Source organism: Leptinotarsa decemlineata, unplaced genomic scaffold (genome assembly GCF_025532065.1).
Source record: "Leptinotarsa decemlineata unplaced genomic scaffold, Ldec_3_MD MMD2_tig00078422_RagTag_RagTag, whole genome shotgun sequence".
In the NCBI taxonomy this organism is placed as follows: domain Eukaryota; kingdom Metazoa; phylum Arthropoda; class Insecta; order Coleoptera; family Chrysomelidae; genus Leptinotarsa; species Leptinotarsa decemlineata.
In genome coordinates this window covers 21,749,918-21,773,252 of record NW_027412747.1, presented here as the reverse complement: position 1 = coordinate 21,773,252, position 23,335 = coordinate 21,749,918, and the positions used below count along the sequence as shown (strand labels likewise).

The 23,335-nt window shown below is 34.7% G+C and overlaps 1 protein-coding gene across 2 annotated transcripts in view; it reads right to left on the bottom strand.

Annotated features, from left to right (window-relative positions):
- side-VII (sidestep VII transmembrane protein) overlaps window positions 1-23,335 on the bottom strand; it is a 338,106-nt gene that overhangs the window by 50,319 nt on the left and 264,452 nt on the right. For both annotated transcript variants that reach the window (XR_012468277.1, XM_074186061.1), the window contains exon 3: window positions 22,665-22,873. Coding sequence is in view for 1 of the 2 variants with exons in the window: in XM_074186061.1 (XP_074042162.1) it covers window positions 22,665-22,873 (209 nt within the window). In the remaining variant the exon portion in view is untranslated. The remainder of the gene's footprint in view (window positions 1-22,664; window positions 22,874-23,335) is intronic.

The following is a 23,335-nucleotide window of genomic DNA, read 5'->3' as shown; positions in this document are numbered from 1 at the left end:
TTTCTGCGCCTTCGGTACTGGTATCCTTTGAGATGACTGCTACCGGGGCCTCTGACTCTCCGCTTGTCGAGGCCTGTTTCCTGCTGTTTGTGTGTGTGATAGTTTGATCAAAAACAACAGAACTCGCAAGCCCCGATATTGTAAGACCTTTTCTTGAATCAGTCCCCAGAAAGAGTTTAAAATCAAATAATCGTAAAATGTCATCAGCTGATACTCCGGAAAAAAAAAAGAAAAATGAACCTAGAAAAGGTGGTGTTGAGAAAATGTCAACAAAACAAAATATAAAAAGACTAAGTTCGACGACACAGTGTTTCAAGCGCCAAAATATATTTGCACGATGATTCCTCATTAACAGGCTCAGATGATGAAATTAATCCTTAGGAATTGAAAAACAAGAAGATTACTTCACAGAAAGATAAAAATTATTGTATTATGTGTAATGGAGATTATTCTAAGAGCAAAGTAGAATGGTACCATTATAAGATTTGTGATGATTGGGCACATACGACTTGTTGGTATTAAAGGTGTTACAAATTTCTTTTGCCAAAAATGTTTCTAGTTGATATTTTGATAAGGAGACTTATTATTAAAAAGAATAATTGTATTAAAATGCTTAAGAATATTGTAAGATTGTCATTTAACCTGATAAATAACTGATTTCAATAGAAATAAGTAATGTTCAAGTTTGATTAGGATTTTATAAGAGAAAAATAGTTAAGCAAGTGATTTTTATTTGCTGAAAGACGTTTTTTTTTGTAAAGATGAACCCGGCTCTTTCATAGCACATGCCAAAGCTCTTTCATACACATGTTGGTTTGAAAGAGCCGATTTCCTTTTTTTTTAAGTTGCCATATTATTAGTTTCTGTCATTGTATCTCATTTTATTTTGATTGGATAATCATGACTATTAAACTAATTATTTCCAAAAAGCAATTTTATTCAATAATCATCACCTGACGTTAACTTTTTTGATGTTTTTCAAAACCGGCTCTTCCATACAGAATCTTTATTTTTTTTCATTTATTGATTATCTGTTTGACATGAATCGTGTCGATCATATTTTTAAAACTATAAAATTTTAACAGTTCCATGTATTTATGTTTTCAAATGTAAAATGTTATTCATGCAACATGTTGGGATGTATCAAACGTTTATCATTGTCATGGTTACCCAACTAGAAACGAAGACCTCATCAGAATTCCTGCAGACAGCTCATGATTCTATGAAGAAAGCCCCTCACATAGAGGTATAAAGTTTTTCAATCATCTTCCCGTAAACCTGAGAGAGCAACGGAATAAAAACTCCTTCAGATCAAAATTGAAAGTATATTTGCAAGACAAATGTTACTATAGTATCAAAGAATTTCTTGATGCAAAGAGAAAATATGTTTGCTCATATATATAAATATAAATGTTATACATGTTTTCATGTAAATGAATGATGAAACTGATATTTGATGAAATAATACAGAAATGTTTTCCAACATTCTTCATATTCCTCTCGAATAAACTGGATTTTATCCAAATTTCCATTGGAATTCCCACCTATATTTCCACGATCTTGCTTCCCAAATTGAATGAGTTACTCAGAAGATAACGAGAATATGTTACATGAAATTCTTCTTCCAATTTGACTTATGAACACGCAAAAAGAAGGAAATATATGTAGGTATGCACTTCACAATTACATCAGCATAGTCATTATTCGAAGACCGAACAGTGTGAAAGGAAATATAAAGTGGAGTAATTTCGTCGGATTTGCATAAGGGATAGAAATAAAGTAGGAATAAATCTTGAAGAAATGGCTGGAGAACCGTAATGAGGCAACATTACACGCTTAATTCTGGAGGCACTATATTTACGTGTATATATAAGAGAGTAATTGGATGTCTTTTCCAACAAAGTTATTTTTTGCAGGCACGGAAAAGAAGGAGGATCATATTTCAAGTGAACGTGGCCAGGAATAAGTTTGAATTCTTGATTACTTTCTGTGTTAAAGTTCGAGTTTTCTCATTTATCACGAAAACAAATTGATTCAATGTACATTGTAGTTTCTATAAATCTCTTGGAGGGAAATTTCAATTCATTCATATAATGTTTTTGGAAGATTAACCTGACACAAGTGATTTGATTGATTTTGAACTTTGATTTCAACAAATCGGATCCAATGTAGATTTTTTCTTCATTATTATATATTGTTTTGTTAGATCAGACGAAGGTTGATACAATCGCAGAAGGCTTGAACAAGTTATATCATAACTAAAAGGAAATTACTTCCAGTTAGAAAATTTCCGGATAGAATGGAAATAATCATCGAAGACTTCTGTTTGAATTTGAATTTCCTGAGATTTTCACTAGATTCGATGTAGTGAAGGCTGAATATTATTTGTTCATAATACTTGAGAGCTAGGAAGGGTGATATGAATTTCGTTATATCCATGAGTATTTATACCATGAAGGTCTTTGTTCGTAGTGAAATTTCACATGTTATTGAATGTACAGACCTATAACACAGTTCTACGGAAAAAATTCGTACCGTGTCCTTGAGTTCATTCCACGATTTGCCGGTCAATTGTATCTACCAAAATCGATAATAATATTACTTTTCACACTATAAACTCTGCTTTCGTGACAGTTTCAAAAATAATAACGAACATTTTCGAATTTTTATACGAATTCAAATTGATTCTGACATATTCAAAAATTCCGCTAAATAGAAGTGGGGTTTCTACATTCACAAAAATCAGATGTCATTCATTGAAGTAATATTCGAATCTAAAAAAAGTTGAAATGTCAAATATGACGCTGATGCATTTTATTATATATGTGGTCGATTTATAAAAGTGCAAGATGTAAAATTTGTATTGGAGACATGTTCCGTATGATCGTAACTAATATTCATACCATAAAATGAGATTCAAAACGGACGTACATAACTCATAGAACTATTCCCTTTAAAATTTCTTTTTCTCATAATGTAACTTGACTAATGAATAGGATTTCACCTTTTTAATAAAGACTCACCTTTGATTTCATTTAAGAAACACGTTAAAATAGCTATTTATGACATGAGTGTTGAAAGTCAAGCTTGAAAGTCAGGTGTTGAGCGTAGCAAGTTGAGCAATTTCACGAACAAAATGAAACTCACAAATATCATACAAAGTTTTTTGTACAACTGTCCTGGTTTCGTAATAAAATAGATAAATTCAATATTTTTATAACAACACATTTTGACATTTTTGGGAAAGAAAGTTTTTGGCTTTCTACTACTCCATCTTGATTCAAAAAAAAATGAGGGAATCTTCCGAAGAATAGAAGAAAGTAATCAATTTGAAAATAAGTAACTCTATACATGGTTGTGTAGATCATGCAAAGAAGTAACTTTCAGACACAAACTGAAAAAAAGTCCTCCTGAAACAGCTACTTTCATATAAACATTGAATTACTATTCATTTGAAGTAGAACTCATGTGAATGATATCTGATTTTTATTACACAACGAATGTTAGAAATACAAACTGAGTGGGTAAAAGTATCTTCTGTATGATTCAGTGTTCATATAGAAGTATTTGTTTCGAAAGAATTTTTTTCTTTCGTGTAATTCACTGTTTATAAGAAAGTAGCTGTTTCAGGAGGACTTCCTCTCAGTTTGAGTCTGAAAGTCACTTTTCTGCATGATCTACACATACATGTATAAAGTTATTCATTTTCAAATTGATTACTTCCTTCCTTTCTTTGGAAAATTCCCTCATTCTTTTTTTTTTGTATTGAGATGGAGTAGTGGAAAGCCAAAAACTTTCTTTTCCAAAAAATTAATCACTCCTAAAAATATAACCCCTTCAATTCAAACATTTTGACATCTCTTGTCAGTTTATTATTATTATGCTGTCAAATGACCGTGTCAGGTGACGACGAACCACCTGGTTATCAACAAACAGTATTGTTTACAGCTCACGCGTTTCATTTAAAGTAACATCTAAAGTTCTTGCTGGTATTTAATGTTTTGCATGATGGAGGAAAACATTGAGGAGTTGTCTGTTCCTGACGATATTGAAGAGGCTGCAAAAAGCTTCAATTGAATTGTTACCAGCAGTATGACATCGCATATTCTAATTTTCTTAGCTGGAGTAGACTTGAAAATTCGAAGGAAATTCAGAAGAGAAATAAACAATATTAATATTCATTGAAAATTGAATAATTATGTTTCGTTTATTGCTACTTGGTCGAAAAAAATCGTGTTAAAAATACTTTTAACACTAGTGTTGAACATATTTTCAACACACTACTTTGTGAACATCTTCTTTCAGTACTCTTGACAACCATTAAAAATGTCACTTTCAATGACAGTTGTACAAAAATGAAATTTTGAACAAGAAATTAATTGAAGCATCTTCTTGGAAAAAAAACATTGATCCAAATAACTGCATCTCTCGTGATTTGGATTCACTGCATAATTATTTTACATAATTGAATGTTCTTTTGTGCATCTACTTGAGATGCACGTTTTATGGTTGACTGAAAGAACAAGTCGATTCGAACTCTGCCTTTTGACACTGACATCGTTTTCTATATATTTTGTATTTTCATATCATCAAGTATTTATATAATTTGTATTTAAGTCAAAGAAAACGATTTTCATTATTATCAATGATATTTGGTTAACCTCGAATGATAGAGAAGACAAGACCGCATTTTCAAATTTCTCCTTCATCATCATATATTTTTGTGGGGAGTTTCAGGAGTACTATATTTCAGTGCGATGATGGAGAAGGAATAAGTCGAAAGGTTTCTCCGAGAAACAAATCTCAGCAGAAAACATTCCCCTCTTCGATTGAAGCGCCCCTTGTTCCTCAATCCCGTATTGTGTCGAATAAAATTGGCACACTTCGAGTTCCTGCTTACTATAAGCATCGGTATGCTTGTAAAGCAGGTCAACGATTTCTAACGTTTTCCAACACTCTCTTGTTAATGAAACACTATTGATCTGCTCTGTGGTAGCGCCCGGTTTCATCTTGTTATTTGCCGAATCCGATTGTTCTTCGCAGAACAATGGTGGGATATCAAGCTTTCAGCACTGAGATTGATCAGGACTGACCCCAAACCATCGTGAAAGTTCATATATCTCAGAGTTGATCGGGTGTTTTTTTTTGTAACGAACTAAGGATTTCTTGATTTCTTCGACTTTTCTTGGAATATTAACTTCACACAATTCGAAAACAAAATTGAAATCGAGAACTTTGTACTGGTATAGTCAAAGTAAACGATATTGTGTACTCTTATAGTTGTCGGCACTCTCAAAGGCAAAAAAACAACACATAGAAATGATCCGGCAGCGAACTAATCCACGTGTACTGTAAACTTGGCGGTTCGTATTGGATAATTTTAACTAACCGAGTTTTATAACTGGCTGATTCCTACAACCGAAATATAAGGAATGAATTGAATACTACCGGCCATAACGTGAGCTGCTGTAACAAAACTCTTCAGAATTGGATGAAGAAATTGAGATTTAGATTTGAAATAATGAACAAACGTCAAGCATTTATGGAGAGCAGAAGAATAGTGGAATTGCGTAACAAATACTTAGAACAAATAACTAAATATAGACAAAAACAACGGCAAATTTTCTATTAAGGCAAAACTTGGTATGACACGACACAGTTACGAAAGGGTGGACTGATGGTTCGAAAATGTGTACGCCTAACATGCCTGCAAACAAAGGATCGCGGCTAATCATTTGGCATTGCGAAGGAAGTAAAGGATTGGTTCTGAATTCTTCAAAATCATATAGAAAAAACTTGAGGACTGCAATGTTGACTATCATAAGAACATGGAAGCTAATATTTGGCGAAAATGGTTTGAAAACATATTGATCTCTAATTTGGATACGAATAGTGTAACAGTTCTTCACTACATAAGTTAATACATGAAATCAACTTGAGTTTGAAAATAACTTCTCTGATATCTATTCAAACAGGTCGAAAATGTTACGGATAGAAAACAAAACCGACGGAGGCAGATTTTGGCCTCCAAAACGTTAAGATGAATACAGTACACGCCACGGCTGATGGCGAGCGATCACGCAGGTATACCTAGACACTCCCAACTAAATCACTATTGGATTACGATAAGCCCCTTGCCAGCAGTGTCGTACCTATAATCAGTTTTGATCAGGGTAAGAAAGAAAGAAAGAAAGAAATGCTTTATTGACTACGATATGCACAATATACATGGGTAGTACGTCAATTTACAAAGAGTGTTGAAACATCCCGTGATTTATATAAACACATACTTATTCGCAGTAGACAAAGACAAAAAATATACAATTATGTAAAGAAATAAAATATATATATAAAAAAAATATATGCCATGGGGGCATCAGCATTGATTGGATTGAATTGATATTGCCTCCAGATATTCACTAACTAAAAACAGTTATCAATGAGTGCTTTTTTAATAACTGTCTTGAACGCATGCAAAACCAAGACATCTTGCATTCATATCAATTTTATTGTAGAGGCTGAGATTCAATGTATTAGAATGTGATGATTTCAATCTCAACCTTAGTGGTCGCAGCTGGCAGCCACTGCGTGTTGGATAGCTGTGAAAATCAGAGTTCAGCTTGAACATTTCTTTATTTTTATGAATTTCAATGAGAGTTTGATATATGTAAATACAAGGTAGTGCCATTATCTTATGTTTGATGAAAATTTGCTTGCATGATTCATCAAAACGTGCTCCATCGATGATTCTCAGTGCTCTCTTCTGCATTCGAGATGCTCGTATAGCCTGAGTGGAGTTACCCCACAGCAGGGTTCCATAGGATATGTGAGAGTGAAAAAGGGAGTGGTATGAGATAAGCAGTACATCAGTACTGATAATTTTTTTAAGTTTGCGTAACACAAATAGCTGACTGGACAGTTTATTGCACAAACTATCAATGTGGCTATTCCACTTAAAACCGTCATCAAGTATTATTCCCAACAGTTTTGCAGTTGACCCATTGGTAAGATTTTTGTTAGAGGAGAATGTGATGGTTTGGGTTTTATCTTTGTTCATTTTCAGTTGATTTGTGTTAAACCAGAGTTCTGCTCTAGATTTCGTGGCTGTCATGTGTGTTTTGAGTGTAGTGAAGCTCTGATGTGAATTAAGCAGAGAAGTGTCGTCCGCAAAAGCAATACACATATCTGGCAAGAGGAAGTTAAATATGTCATTGATATATATGGTGAACAATAGTGGCCCTAAGACGGAGCCCTGTGGTACTCCGTATTGGGCACTTGCTTGTTCAGAGTTACCCCCATTGACAGAAACACATTGCAGTCTATTGGATAGGTAAGATTTGAAAATGTAAAGTGGGCTTCCTCTCACGCCATAGTGTTCTAGCTTTGTTAACAGTAGCTGATGGGAAACACAGTCAAAGGCCTTGGAGAGGTCGCATAGCGTAACACCTGCTAGTTCACAGGACTCAAAACCCTCAATTATCTTTTCAACCACCCTGCTTACTGCTTGGACTGTGGAACGATTAGTACGGAAGCCAAATTGACAATCATGGATTGTGTTATGTTTGTTTAAAAAATGAATTCAAACGAGTTTTTAAAATCATTTCAATAATTTTTCCTAGAATTGGAATGATTGAAATAGGCCCTATAATTGTCGGGTAGGTCTTTATCGCCTTTTTTAAATATCGGTATCACCTTAGATATTTTGAAGATATCAGGGAAGACTCCCTCCACGAAGCTCAAATTAATGAGTGGTGTCAATGGATCCACAATACTATCCCCCACTTCTTTTATGATTTTGCTATTTAGGCAAAATATATCAAAGCTGGGAGAATTTTTTAATCTTTTAATTGCTGACCACACTTCATGTTTAGTGACAGGTTCTAGAAAAAAAGAATCTTTCGGTTTCGAGGTGCGATCTAGGAAGCAAATGGAACATGATTTCTTTGTAATTTCTTTTCAAATTTTGTTTACTATCATAGGTACTAGTAGAGTTCAGCAAAATGTTATATAATGATACATCCAAAAGTAATCTCTATTCAATCACTATCTGAATACAAATTATCTTTTTATCTTTCTGATAATCACTGGATTTACCTCTGTTTGAACGTCTGTGAATGTTTTATTTTCCCGATATTGCCGCTCTATATCTACTACGTGTCGGCAACGCTTTTATATAATTCGGGTTCGAGCGTATTGGGGGTGATTATAATGCTTTTCTCATGCAGCTACTTCACCCCTACCTGGGATTTGTGTCGAGGACTGGATCAATTTGAATATCATAGTTTGAAGCATTATCATTCATGACTATTGAATTCCCAGGTGAATTTGGGATCAACCTTTCTTGTAACAATCTACCATAATTTTGAGAAATTATTTCTGAATGATAATCCCCTGATGTGGCTGATCTAAATATAAGCCGACAATTAGGTAGAAAGACCGTGTCACCTCCTGCATGGACAATAATGAGTCTTAGTCCCTTCGCAATATCTTCAAATAACCCTTTGGTTTATTTATCCGACCAGTTCTTGGAAGATGTATGTCCACTATGAAGGTATGTTTCATCAAGAAACACAATTGGTCACTGTTGGCTAGGATTTCTGGTAAACACTTCATCCTCAGTGCTCTAATGTCCATTTTCTCTGTTGAAATTTTTCTTTCATTTTCAGTCTTTCCCATCAGAAACCTATTTTCTTTAAAATTCCACGAAGAGATGTTTCGGAAGCCAAAATTTCCAAAACGTTATTAATTTTGTGTTGGAACTTTCTACCGTAATACTACACCCTTCCGTCTCATGAATGTCGAAAATAATCCATCTAATATTGGAGTGTTCATACTCGGAAATATCAGGTACTGGTGCTCTTCTAGGCCACTTCTATCTTGGTGTGGAAATTTTGCTTCTCCGTTATTTACAGAAATCAATGGCTTCCCTTCTTCAACCTCTCTTTTAATGGTTCGCATTGAAATACCCATTTGAGTCCTGATATTAGGTTAATTCAAGATGTTTGTCCGTTTATAGTAATGATAATAATAACTTTATTCACAACGTATACAGATTAGAGTACAATTAAAACAAAATATGTGAACAAAGTGGTTTGGCGATAAGAGCAGAGCTCTTGTTTCGCAAGAAGTTGTAAAGAATATGTGAGTACATAAATATTCGTATAAAAATATGTATGGTGTTCATAGAGTAAAAACTTCAAATTTTGTGAATTTGGTGTTATAGTTAGGCAAATTATATTTCGGCTTGAGGTAAAATACCTATGAGGGAAAACCTTAGATGAATATTACACGTTCTATAAGAATAAAATATTAATGTACAAATAGATGAAATCTTAGGCAATATGGATAAAATTATGCGACTTACAATACAGTATGATACAAGTTCAGGATAAATTTGACTAAGACTAACTTATTTCACTCTAACAGAGTTTTTAAAAATTGTCTATCTTTTTCGAGAATGTGTTTTCTTATTTGTTTTTTGAATATTGGTTTGGAATGAGATTTTTTTATTTTGTGAGGTACGGTTTTATATAATTTGGTTGCCATGAAAGAATATGCTCTTTGTGAAATTGACTTTTCAACAGTAGGATATGTTAGTTGGTCGCGATGTCGTGTGTTATAGTCGTGGTTTCGTGATGATGCTTTATTTTTGCTGAAATGATACTTTACGTTTGTACAATAGTAATATAATTGTCTCATATCCATAACTTCACCCTCTTTATACAGGAGATCTGACGAGAAACGTGAATTCCTAGACATGATCAACTTCATGAATCTCCTTTGTAATACCTCTAACGGTTTCAGGTGTACACGCAGAGCTGATCCCCATGCTGTTGTACCATATCTCAAATGGCTCTCTACTAGGGAACTATATAATTGATTGAGTTCTTTGTGAGGTAAGTAATTTTTCAAGGAACGGATGTTGTGAAGCTTGTTCGCAGTTTTTTTATTGTATATTTCATATAAGAGTCCCACCTTGAGTTTCTATCTATGTAGACGCCCAAGTATTCGATTTCTCTCAGGGAATCTATTTTTATTGTTTTCCTTATTCGCCGACATCAAGAGTTTCGAATGGACAATCATTGGATAGGTTGCAGCTAAAAGAAAGAAAATTAGTTTTTTCCAGATTCACTGTCCCTTTGACCCTTTGGTCAAACCATTTCTTGAGTAAGTGGAAGTCTATTTCTACTTTCTTTTTCAAATCAAGCCAAGAGTCTGCCTCAATATCGCAGTATCGCCTGCGTATCTAATTATTTTCCCAACGCTGTCAAAATTGAATAATTCATTTAGATATAAATTGAAAAGCAGAGGACCCAGTACCGTACCTTGTGGGACTCCACATTCTATTTGTTTTTGATAGCTTTCAAAAAGCGTTTGGCAGTTCCTCCTGATACCATTATTTTATAAAGTTTGTAGGAGTAGTTGATGATCGACAGTACCGAAAGCCTTCGTTAGGTCTATAAATAGACATGAAGAAGGTTTTCTCCAAGGATTTATGTATGAATTCTGTCAGTTTAAGAATCGCGTCTTCGGTTGAGGTTTTTTCTTTGAAGCCAAATTGTCTGTCTGAAATCAATTCGTATTTGGTTATAAATGAGTTTATTCTTTTCTTTAGCAATTTTTCGAAAATTTTTGATACATAGGTGATAAGCGAAATTGGTCTATAGTTTGTGATTTTAGTTTCATTTCTTTTTTTATGGAGTAGCATATAGTAGCATCAACTACTCAGATAAACTTTCAGAAAATATTAAAAATTACTTCTCTAAATACAAAATAATAACAGCTTTCATTAGTAATGACAATTCAGGCAAAACTCTGCTGAATGCAAAACTCAAACGAGATAGAAAGAAAAAATCAGGTATATGTAGAATAGAGCGTCGCGAATGTAATGTATGAACATCTTCGAAAATCAAAACACAAGATAAATAAAGATAGCCTAAAAATTCCACACATATGTAATGTAGGGAAAAAAATGAAATTGTTGGAAGCCATGGAAATTAAGAAATCAATTCAAAACCTAAAATATATACAATGTTTATTACAATTACAATGGGGTCAAATTCGAAACCGGTCGTATAAATAAAATTTTATTTCATTAAAGCAAATTGAATTTCTTTCAATATCACTTTCATTAACACCAACTTGAGTTTCCATTCCTCAACATGATGAAGTATCCAGTATTTCAGGAGTTCTACATCACGTGTAGGTATTATTTATCAAACAATTATTGTGACACGAAGTAACACGGATTCTTCATTATTGTATGAATGCCACCTAAAACTTTCCTGACATGCCATGTTGAATAAATCAAAAGTTTGTGTGATATGAGTACGTTTAATATGGCTTTCATAATGTAACATGTGCTGGCGGTTTAGTATTACGTTCAACATGTCTCCATTGTATTATTTCCGTCAAACTTAATAATTACTGGAAGGCGAACAGAATATTCAGGAATAGTTAAATTTTCGGATATGCTTTCAAGTACTGATATTGTCATACATTCAAAAGAAACTCTTCATACATAAAAGAATTTTCACGATCTTTCCAGAATACGGAGACTGGTCAGGTTTTTTGAACAAATAGAAAGATTGAACAGTATATAAGAAATAATCTATTCGAAATAGACTACCTTTTTTTATTAAACATCATCACAAAGTTTTTGCATCTTACTTTTCAAAATGTATTACCTATTTTGTTAATTTCTTTTTTTTTTCTTTCTGTACGTTAACTTAATTCCATGAAGTTCATTCTTAGATTGTCTCCGTTGGCATGATGTTATCACTGAAAATTTCAAATATCCATCGTGAGTGGAGTAACTCATTGTATATTTTTGTGTTCGAAATTCATTCATACTTCGGAAACTGAAGATAATAAAAATGCCGAAACGTACGTCATTATTGTATCATTTGAAACAAGTATACAGTGTATAACAACAAAAACTAAACAGAGCCGTTTTTGAATATGAAAAGTAAGATTTTTTAAAAAAAAGGTCGAACACGTCGATTTCTAATTGAAGGGGGACACCTTTCAGACTAATCAGATTTTTTGTAGTATGCACCCCCTCGGAGAGGTGCGTCCGACGACCCTTATTTAGATAGGGAAAGTAGGTCGAGTGGTACCTTGTTTTAAAGGCCTTCCAAATACCTTTACAACTCTGTTAAAAAAAAATTTTGTAACGATTAGTTTTCGAAATAATTTGAAGCTAAAATTGCCATGTTAATTATACATTAGACAGACCACTCGGTAACTTGTATGCCTAAATAAAAAAAAATCCAGCAGTTCTTATCAGTTTTTTGTTAAATAAAATCCCTTTTTTAAAATCAATACCCACTCCTATTCTTCCAGTTTTCATTAGTACATCGTTCGATTGTTTTGCTTTATTTTTTGGCAACGACCAAAATGCTAATAGAACATCAATTTTATTTAACTAGCAAAACCCTGGTAAACACCTAAGCAGAAATCACGTTCTGGATTTGGTCACAAAATTCAGGGAGACAGGTTCGATTTTAAATAAGATGAGAAATGTTCAGAGAAGGGTAGTGAATGACGATAATGCGATTGGAGTGATTGGTCAAGTCATCGCCAATCCCAGGTTAAGCACTAGAGGTTTATCAGCAATGGCGGGAATAAGCCATATGAGCGCATGGAGAATCCTTAAAAACCACAAATTCCATCCTTACAAAATCAAACTTGTTCATGTACTCAATGAGGATGATTTTGACCGAAGACAAGAGTTTTGTGAGGGCATCAGTGAGAGATTAATGCAAAATCCCGAGCTGCTTTATAACTCTGTTTTTCGGACGAAAGCTCATTTTATTCAAATGGTTGTGTGAATCGTCACAATTGCCGTTATTGGTCGGATGAAAACCTAAGACAATACGCAGAAATACATACCCAACATCCCCAAAAGTTGAATGTCTGGGCCGGAATACTAGGCAATCATATTATAGGTCCATTTTTCATTGATGGAAATTTAACCGGTGATTCTTATTTACAACTTCTTGAAGAGGCAATACAACCTCGTATAGTTGAAATAATTAAACAGGATCCATCATCCATTTTCAACAAGACGGTGCACAACCCCAATATGCCCAGCAGGTTCGAAAATTTTTGAATAATCATTTTGAAGGACCATGGATTGGCAGAAGAGGTCCAATTGAATGACCAGCACGATCACCAGATTTAACACCACTGGACTACTTTTTGTGGGGATATTTGAAGTCTAAAGTTTATGCTACACAGCCAGCCAATTTGGATGAATTACGTCATAGAATTATTGATGAATGCCATGCTATCACTCCTGAAATGTTGAATAATGTAAGAGCAGAATTCGAACAGAATCATTATTGTTGCATGGAGTAAAATGGCGCATATTTTGAACATTTACTCTAAATTTCCTATGTGAGTTACCCTTATGAGGTGTTACTTTTTTTTGTGTGTGCTTTAAAAACAATTATTGAGATTTATTAACCCTAAAACAGTTTTTTAAACTTTTCTGTGTCATTAGCATTCAAGGAAATCAGCAGGTTGAATTCGTTGTGTAGGTAAGTTTTTAGTATGATTCACATCAGAAGCATAAAATATCCACATCAAATGGCAACCTTCATAAGGGGTGCCACTCAATTTAACTAAAATGTAAGGGTGGTAACCAATTCCATCCCCCGAAAAAATATCCTCGTAATAAACAAATAATTCTTACTTTTTTACGAAATCAAATGGACACGTATTAGCAGGTTGTCATAAAAAGCAAAAATTTATTTTTTTTATAAAAGTTCTGAACGTAAATTGTACCTTAAAAACAATTTGATTTATTTTAAAAAGAATTGAACTCAATAAAAATACCTTTAAATCTTCATATTATCTCGAAAACTAATCGTTACAAAAATTTTCTTTCAACAGAAATGTAAAGGTATTCGAAAGACCTTCAAAACAAGGTGTCACTCGACCTACTTTTCCTATCTAAATAAGGGTCGTCGGACGCACCCCTCCGAGGGGGTGCATACTACAAAAAATCTGATTAACCTGAAAGGTGTCCCCCTTCAATTAGAAATCGATGTGTCCGAGCTTTTTTTAAAAATCTTACTTTTTATAGTCAAAAACGGCTCTGTTAAGTTTTCGTTGTTACACACTGTATGCATTGACCGAGTCTGCCAACGTAATATATTGTAAAATCAAGCTCGAACTTGGTGTTGGGAAAAGTCAATAGCTCATGATACTTAAGCAGATGTTTCGTCGATTTCGAATTCCCATAAAAAATACTCGAATCCACTTTCTATCTCAATGGAAATGTAAATCGATAAAATTGTATCCAATGGGCCCGAAAAGTATACACTTGAAAGCGTTCACCAATATCGATAAAATGTCTATTCAATTCACTCAAACAGAAGAAAGAGAAAGTAGTACCTATTCCTTTTTTCACTCAACTGAAGCGAACTGGAAAACGTTTCTGCTAGTAGGTAGTTGGTCATTTTCCTGAATACAAGAAAGTTTTTTGATATAGATACGTTATTATTGAATGAAAAATATTCGTGTTTGAATTCAAATATTGAATTATCGTATAATAAAATCCAAAATTTATAACACATACAAAATACAAATCCTGAAGTTATAAAACAACAACAAAAAATTAATTGGCGCTCCCAGGTGATTTCATTGATTCCAGTGGCGCATTTGCTTTTTCAGCTGCAGGAAATCCCCGAAAAACCTGCAGCACTACATCATTTGAAGATCTTAATCTGCCAATGTACTCTCTCTCTCTCTCTCATAAAACAAAATGTAGGGTGTCTCCAGAGGCTCCAATTATTTCAATACTTCACCAGAACACTTAATGACATATTATATCATTTTCACTGTCGCGTTCAAGTATTCAAACTATATTTGATCAGTTTGTCATCAAAAAATCAAATATCAGATGGGTATCATGAAACAGACCACTTTACGACATCAACTTCGCAAAAAATACGAGGTGAATATAATGCACATTGATGTAAAAAAATGTTGAAATAGTATGTTTGAAAATCATTAATACAGACAAAATTATTGCAACAACAAATTGTATGAGACAAAAATATAATTATTATTTCTAGTCACCTAAGATTTAGAGATCAATAGAACAATGAACTGTTGATTTACCAGCTCCAAGAATGTACATTTCTCCACATAAGAGTAGAAATCAGTCTAAAAATTATGGTCTCAAAAAAACTTAATTGAAGAGAATTATCTTGGAATATTTTTTGCGTTTTTTTTGGTCGTGGTCTATAGCTTTCTTCGAGCGAAGTATCGGTTCGAGGTCGTGTTTTTCTGAAATTCGAGCCATTGATACGCTTATTTCAAACCCAGGTTTTGGCTCCGATACGTGTCTTTCCATTTCAGCCCCATGAATCTGTTCGAAAAAATTATATAACTTCCATTCCTCTTCACAAAGTCCCACAACTCTTTCTCAGACATTGTCAACGAACACCTACCCATACCGATCATTATTTCTATAGTAAGTCCCACCATCATCCTGTACAGTTGTATTCCATTTTGAATCATCTCATACACTGGTTCAGAAGACTCACTGACAACCACAACAGATCCAAGGAACTACACCAAATCAAAGCCGCCCTTCACCAAAACGACTATCCCATCTCCTGAATCTGTTTAAAATCTGTTTTTCCGTTAACCAGCTGTCGCATCCCTACGAACGACAACCCTCAGAAGTCGAAACTTTTGCGAGCTGGCCAGCTCGCAAAAGTTTCGACTTCTGCCTTACATCCAAGGAGTTACCGACGAAGAAAACCGACCTTTGAAGAGACATAACGTAATAACGCAGGCAACAATCAAATATCCACTCTTTTCGAACACCCAAGGACACGATACGCAATGAGGCACAAGGTATATACGACCTGCCCCAGAGGCTACTTCGGCCAGACCCTTAGAAGAAATTCCAATAGAGTTTATGAACATGGATTAGCTGTTCGCAAATCAGATATAGTATCATCCCTCTTCAAACCTCACCTTGAACAGGCCAAATAATGAGCTCAAAACGCCAAGACAATTGCTACAGAAAAAACTCTTTAGGTCAGGTTGATTCGAGAAGCTAATGAAATTGAGAAACGTACCAACTGCCTCAACAAATAAGATGATTCACAGATACTACCGCAATCATGGATGTCGTTGATTTGCCACACAACTCAAGGTAACACACGGCAATTATAACGTCAAGCATAACTACTGGACCCGAAAAACAAGGTTATATTTGCTAACTTGGAACTGAACAAAGCTTGTGATAAACTTCTATACTACGGTTTTTCTCAGGAAGCTTGTGGGCTTATTCGTAACTATTTATCGGAACGATGCCAGTCGGTAGTAGCAGGTTCATTAAAGTCAGATGCCCGAATAATGAATTACGGAGTGCCACAAGGATTAATCTTGGGACCTATTCTTTTTTCCATCTAAATCTCGGATTTTCATGAGTGTCTGAAGTTTTGTACTATCCACCACTATGCCGATGATACTCAATTATACCTAGACTTTACGAGCAATTCAATCCTTTCAGCAATTTCTCAAATTGAAGAAGACTTAACATCTTTATACAATATCTCAACCGCACATAATCTCACACTCAACCCTTCGAAATCAGTAGCTATGCTTCTCGGAACGAAATCAAAACGTGAACAGCTAACACAAAATTTTCAAATCAGGTCAGCAGGTATGCCGTTAACCTTTGTAAGTGAAATCAAATACCTAGGTATTTGGTTTGATGTTGACCTAAGATTCACCAAGAACGTCAGCTATCTCTGTCAGAGCTCGTTCAATATTCTGAGACAGCTGTATCCTAGTCGTGATTTGCTATCTACTAAAATGAAACTTGAGTTGTGCGAATCGCTGGTGATATCTGAATTATCATATTGCGACAGTATTCATGGTCTAGCACTTCTACAGGGTGATGCAGCTAGACTACGAAAAATTCAAAATTCCTGTTTACGTTTTTCTCATGGAATACGTAAATTTGCACATATTAGTATGAAATTTGAAGAAACAGGATGGCTCAAATTAGATAACTGTCGAAAACTCCATTTACTCACCTTGACACACCAAGTAATAACGTTTGGCAAACCTACGTATCTCCTCAATAAACTTACTATGTTCAAAAACATCAATAGGGTGAACACAAGGAAAAATAATATGCTACTTATTCCCGAACACTCAATTCCACTGTACCAGTTTTCTTGTTCATATTCTGCACCTAAATTCTATAACACTCTTCCCAAGGAGTTTTGGAACTTCTCTTTAAACAATTTCAAGAAGAAATTGAAAATCTTACTTCAGTCACTATAGAGTTGCTTTTAAGACGGACCTGTATATGATTATTGTTTACGCTAGGGTTATAAATGAGTGTTTACTAACATGAAAATATTTCACAAGAATTTAGCCACATATTTATATTTATATTTAAAATAAAATTATTACTTTTTTTATATTCAAATTATTATTCAAAAATTTAATTTTTATTTGATTTGTACTTTTACATTTTATACTCGCACGAGTATAAATTGTTCTGGAAATAAGTATTTTTGATTTTATATACGCTAATACTCAAATTTTATTTTTATATTTTTCTATGATTCACTTATATTTTTATAGTCTTCTATGATTCACCTATATTTTTCTTTTTTTTTTCGCTAGGTTAAGTTGAAAAGCAGCCCATCTTTTAATTGACCCTTAATTATTGTTCTAAATTTTTGTTTTTAATTGTTTATTAATGCCTCTGGGGGCCAGGTAGATTACGACCCCATAGTCGAGTCATCTACCTTCAGTTTGGATCAGTTCTTGGAAAATGACTCCAAAGTAGCAGCCCTAACGTCGAATAGATAGAAACTACAGACGCGGTTCAACACGGACTACAGTACACCAAATTGCTAAGGGAAACCTATCCGACTATTGTCAGATCTACAGGATACATCTTCTAGTCCTCATGTCAGGTACCAAATTGATGCAGTTTTCACAGTTTTCAGACAATTCCATAAAAATTTATCTTTTGTTAAGGTGCATTAATATAATCAAAAATAAAAAATATGTAGTTTATACGATGATTCACTTGATACGAGTAGAGAGTTGGAACAAAGTAGGTAAATGACGAAACATATGATTTTACAAAACAAGTGAACAATTCAGGCGTATTGGAGAATATATAAGCATGAATAATTTTCAATTTTATCAACAGGATTCGCCACAACATGTTGAGAAAGGGATCTATTCATGGATAGTTGGCTTGTTCACTTACAGCGAACCTGCAAATTTCATATCTCAATAGTCAATTATTCACGTAATACCATTGGTCACGTGACAGTACTGAACATCTTTCACACTATTCATCAAACAACACAATTTCAGTAAAATAATTACTCAAAGGAGGTATGAAACCCAACTGAATATTCAAGTTGGAATATTCAGTTGAGGTCCAAGTTGGAAACATAATAAAAAACTGCACTCAGAAGTTCGTTAGGTTGAGGAGTCTCAAGTAAGGATGGAATTTGTCACCACCGTTATTGCTTTTCGTTGGTTGTATCAAATATCGATACCACTCCCAAGATACTCCACAATCCATCCCAGGTCAATATAGGCATCGAAATTCTAATTGCTATTCGAATATCCCACTCTCAACCCTTCTCCTCTATCTCAAATTGGGGTCGCCTTGCATCTTTTTATTCAAATATCCCTTTCAATCATCCCTTCGTCAGTATCCGGGTAATTTCCTGTTCCTACTGAGGAGAGAGGTCTGTAATAGAATATGCCTAGAGATCTACCAGAAACTTTGTCCGAAACGATCAAAACTCTCCGACATATATTTGTTATTCGATTGATACATGGTTCGTCACTTCCTGAAACTGATATATGGTTTCATATATTGGCGTGATCTGTTACGACTAACATTTCGTCAGAAGTTATGAATTTCACATTTCACGTATCGAAGCAGAAGGCATTGGAGGTGGATGTAGATCAACAAATGGAGTGACATGTGAGCTCATTAACATCAAGGAACTCGTGTAGTGCACATCGTGAGTTATTCGTTGTCTTTTGAGATTCATGCAAGCAGAAGCACCGGCGAAGCAATGATTAAAGAAAACATTCTGAACTCCAAATAAAAAGAGATGTGTCAAAAATTCCAAAATTGTGATGAGCTGTACTGATTTGCCAATTCGGCGCAAATTCATAATCAATTTCCATATGAAGGGGAAACGAGTCCATAGGCTTAGGGGAACTCATGAAAATATCATTCCAGATATCGGGTAGCAGTGAGTCTTTGCTAGATGACATTCGTAAACTTGGATTTCTATGGAAATAGGCGAAAAATAACAGCCATTCCACTACTGGGATTACAATTCTTGAAGAAAATTCTGACCTGTTGAAGAAAATGTCGACCTATTATTTATGAGGACGAAACATATTCACGATACACACAAACACCAGAAAGGATCTGGAAAAACCTGTAAGTAAAGGGCAAAGTCTGCTCAAAATACATGCGGGTGGAAAAAAATGGGTTTTTGCCCAATGCCCACATCAGATGGAAAATAAATTATGAATAGTTGGCTTGTTTGATTACAGTGAATCTGCACACGACTATGACGTGTTAAATTTTGTATGAGAAAGCTTTAAAACTGATTGCTATTGTTGCTGAGCTTTCAGCTATAACTTTCGTCTTCGCAATCAATACATTGACTACTGATGATGTCTACCATACGAGTAGCAGCAGACGAAACGTTCACCAATTCAGGTTTTATACCATCACGGTGTACTACCCCGTATTTTGTTGTCTTTGATTGAATAGTAGGGAGTTCTTTTTTCGTAACAATTTTCATTGTACAGTCGTTATTTTCTGCAGATGAGCGGAGCATGTAAATGGAAAAGGAACTTTGAAATGGATGGATTACACTGGACATATTTTTACACAATTCATTGTTGCCTTGAATCCCTGCAACATTCAGGCTCGCTCGAGCTTAATCCTTGAAAGGATCATTCCTGTGTCTGCATCATTCCATTTACATTCAGCCTTGAATATGAATGGAATGGAAATTGGATTTCGTGCAACGAAAATATCCAAACGTCTCATGCAAACTAGCGTTACCTTTGTATCTACTGGATTCATGATTGAATATACAAAGGCATATTATTTTAAAAATGTAACTTCAAAATCATGGTGTCATGCTGTTGAATATCTATATCTACAGGTAGAAATTTGCTATATTTGAATATAATGTTCATGTCGGTCGGTAGCCGGTTGGTTCGACGTGGGTGCTTTGTTCACTCACTCAAATAGACCGCCGTGCTGGTCGGTGCTTCAAGCCCCAGACTTCATCCTTATGTGCATACGTAAAAGAAGCAAAAGCAATGAGGAAAAATACAGCAGCAAGAAATCCAGAGAAACAATCATTTTCTAAAGTATATTCGATCAATTAAGTCGTAGTCTGTAGAGAAATGTTCATCAAAACGTTGGGGATTTCTACGAAGCGTGTTAATACTGCCCTGCGTAAAGTAAGAAAATTAGAAACACTTGATCGACGAGGTATATCTGGAGGTCACAACAAAATGTCAATGTACCAAAAAATGCTGTTATTAGTAATATCAGTAAGTTTCCTAGATATATATCTCATTACTGTAGGGAAAAAAAAGACAAACAAGAGTTTTTGGCTGCAGGAACAATACTTACACAAATGTATAGATATTATAAAAATGAAAATACGGACACAGTGAGCTTTGCTTCATATAATTTTTTTAAGCGAATTCAATTTAAAATTGAAGAAACCAAAAAAAGATACTTGTAACAAGTGCGACGCAAATGACGTCAAAATTAAGAATTTACCCGATGGAGATGAGGAAGAGATAGCTAGTTTAGAGCATCTAGAAGAAGCAGAACAAGCTGGGATGGACATTGACCTCAAAAAAGCAAGTGAAAACGACGCCACAGAAACATTGACTTATGACATGGAGAAATCCCTTCCTTCACCGCGGCTAACTACTAACATAATATTTCATAAAAGACAGTTGTGGCTCTACAACTGCGGGATTTATGGGGGAAAGGAATCAAAGTCAGTTTTCAAGTTGTGGCTGGAAGGACAGGCAGGTCGAGGGTCACAAGAAGTTGGTTCTTATTTGATGCTTTACATTGAGAACAATATTGAGAAAACAGTAAAAAATCTGTGGAGTGATTCTTGCAGTGGCCAAAACCGTACCATAAAAATGGTTCTAATGCTGAAATGCATACTCGAACGTTCCACACATTTAGAAACCATCAGATTGCGTTTTTTAGTTTCGGGACACAGTTTCTTGCCAAACGATAGCGATTTTGGCGACGTAGAATGTGCCCTCAAGAAACTGCCAAAATTGTTCTCTCCCCAAGACTACGTGGAGGTAATGGAAACCTGCGGAAAAAAAATCCAATCAAAGTAATTTCTATGAAGAGTGAAGACTTTGTAAGCACGGGAATACCGGAAAAGCAAGTAACAAATAGAAAAATAAGCTGCGAAAAAATGAAATGAAAGAAATAGAGATTTCGAAAGAAAAACCCTACAGTATATTTACAAAAACGAAATACAATGATGGCGATGGGTATATAGAGATCGATATCAAAACAGGAAAAGGAAGACAACCAGGAACATTATTTTCTAGACATCTGACTCCGCTATGGCTCAATGGTAAACCATTAGCAGAAGCGAAACTTCAAGACATCAAAAGCTATTTGCATTTGATTCCTTCTGCGGACCATCCGTTTTATCTCAACCTTATAGGCGATAAAACAATCGAGGAAGACGTAGAAGGTTACAATACAAACTTGGATTTTCAAGTTGTAGATGAATGAATTTATACAATTCATTTTTGCAAAAAAGACCCAAGTGATTTTTTTAAAGTTCTTCTTGGAATTTGTATTCAATTTGTTTAGAGTAGGTTTCCTGAGGTTATAATTCAATAAAAAACAATCGAACTATTTTAAATATCCTCTTTTGAAAACAATATTATTTTTCCTCCACAAAAAATGACTTTCGTTGAATATTATTTTCAATAATCACCAGACTACTTTTTTCTGATGTTACTCCAAATTTATGTTCTTGTCAGTTGATTCCATATTGCATAACAGGGTCCAATTATGTATTAATCAACAATTATCAAACTCTATGTGGCGCGTATTAGACCGGAACTACCGATTGACCTTGAATGATGTTCTAACCGCGCTCTCTGCGCCCCCTATTTCGAAAACGATTCAATTTATGAAAAAATTTGTTTGAACAAAAGTTGTAGGGAATTCGATTTCCTACAGTATTGATGATGAAAACAAATAGCAAAAATCCCATAGGAAACGAGATATTTGCAATAAATATGCAAAAATGGATTTACATGACTTTTAACCTCACTTTTTTTATAGTCCTGTACATTCTAGTAGGTATAGATTCTGAGAAAGCTTTCAGGATATCAAAATACTAGTTCATTATAGTTGACACCAGTTTATAGCTGGTTTATACCCACCTTATTTTGACTAAGATGACTGGACCATATACCGATGTTATCCAACTTCTTGTAACTGAAACTCATCAAATAATTCCGACAGAGTTACGACAGATCCGTCTGCAGTCGAGTCACCTCAATCCCAAAATTTCATCACGTATAATGCCGAAGTTGTGACTTACCGATGACGGTGAGATTCACCCTGCTGTTCTTAGTCTGCGCTATCTTGAAGTCGACTCGACATCTATAAACGCCCTGGTCGGAATCCCTGATATGATCCACCCCTAATTCGGCGGGCTGCTTTTCTGGCATGAAGTAGGCTCTGTTGGCGAACATATTTTCGTCCGACCATCGCTCTGCCTGGCTGAAATCCCTCTCCCGGCCATCGACACTGGAAAAAATCAAGTACCGATGAATGAAAGAGGCTCGATTTTGATTAACATCGCGTTATTGGAGTGGCGGAGTTGAAATTACTTCGGGCTACATCATGTTTACAAACAAAAAGTAATCTGGATCAAAAGCCACAGGAGGATGTATGTGTAAACAAAGCGAAACGGTGTTTGTATGTGAAAAATAAGCTTTTGCAATTTTGTAAAATCAGATGAATTCAGTTTGGCTTCTTTGGCAGATCATCTGAAAAAAATTATTTTTATACAGGGTGTAACTGAATAAGTGTAAAACATTTAGGGAGGTGATTCCTCATCGAAAAAAAATAGGATCTTTCATATAAAGAAACTTCATTGGAGCATCCCTTGTTAAGGTACAGCTCCTTAAAGGAGGTACACAAAATTTGTATAACAATTTTTTTCACAAGCACTGAAAAAGTTACAATTTCGAAATCAACCTGACGTTT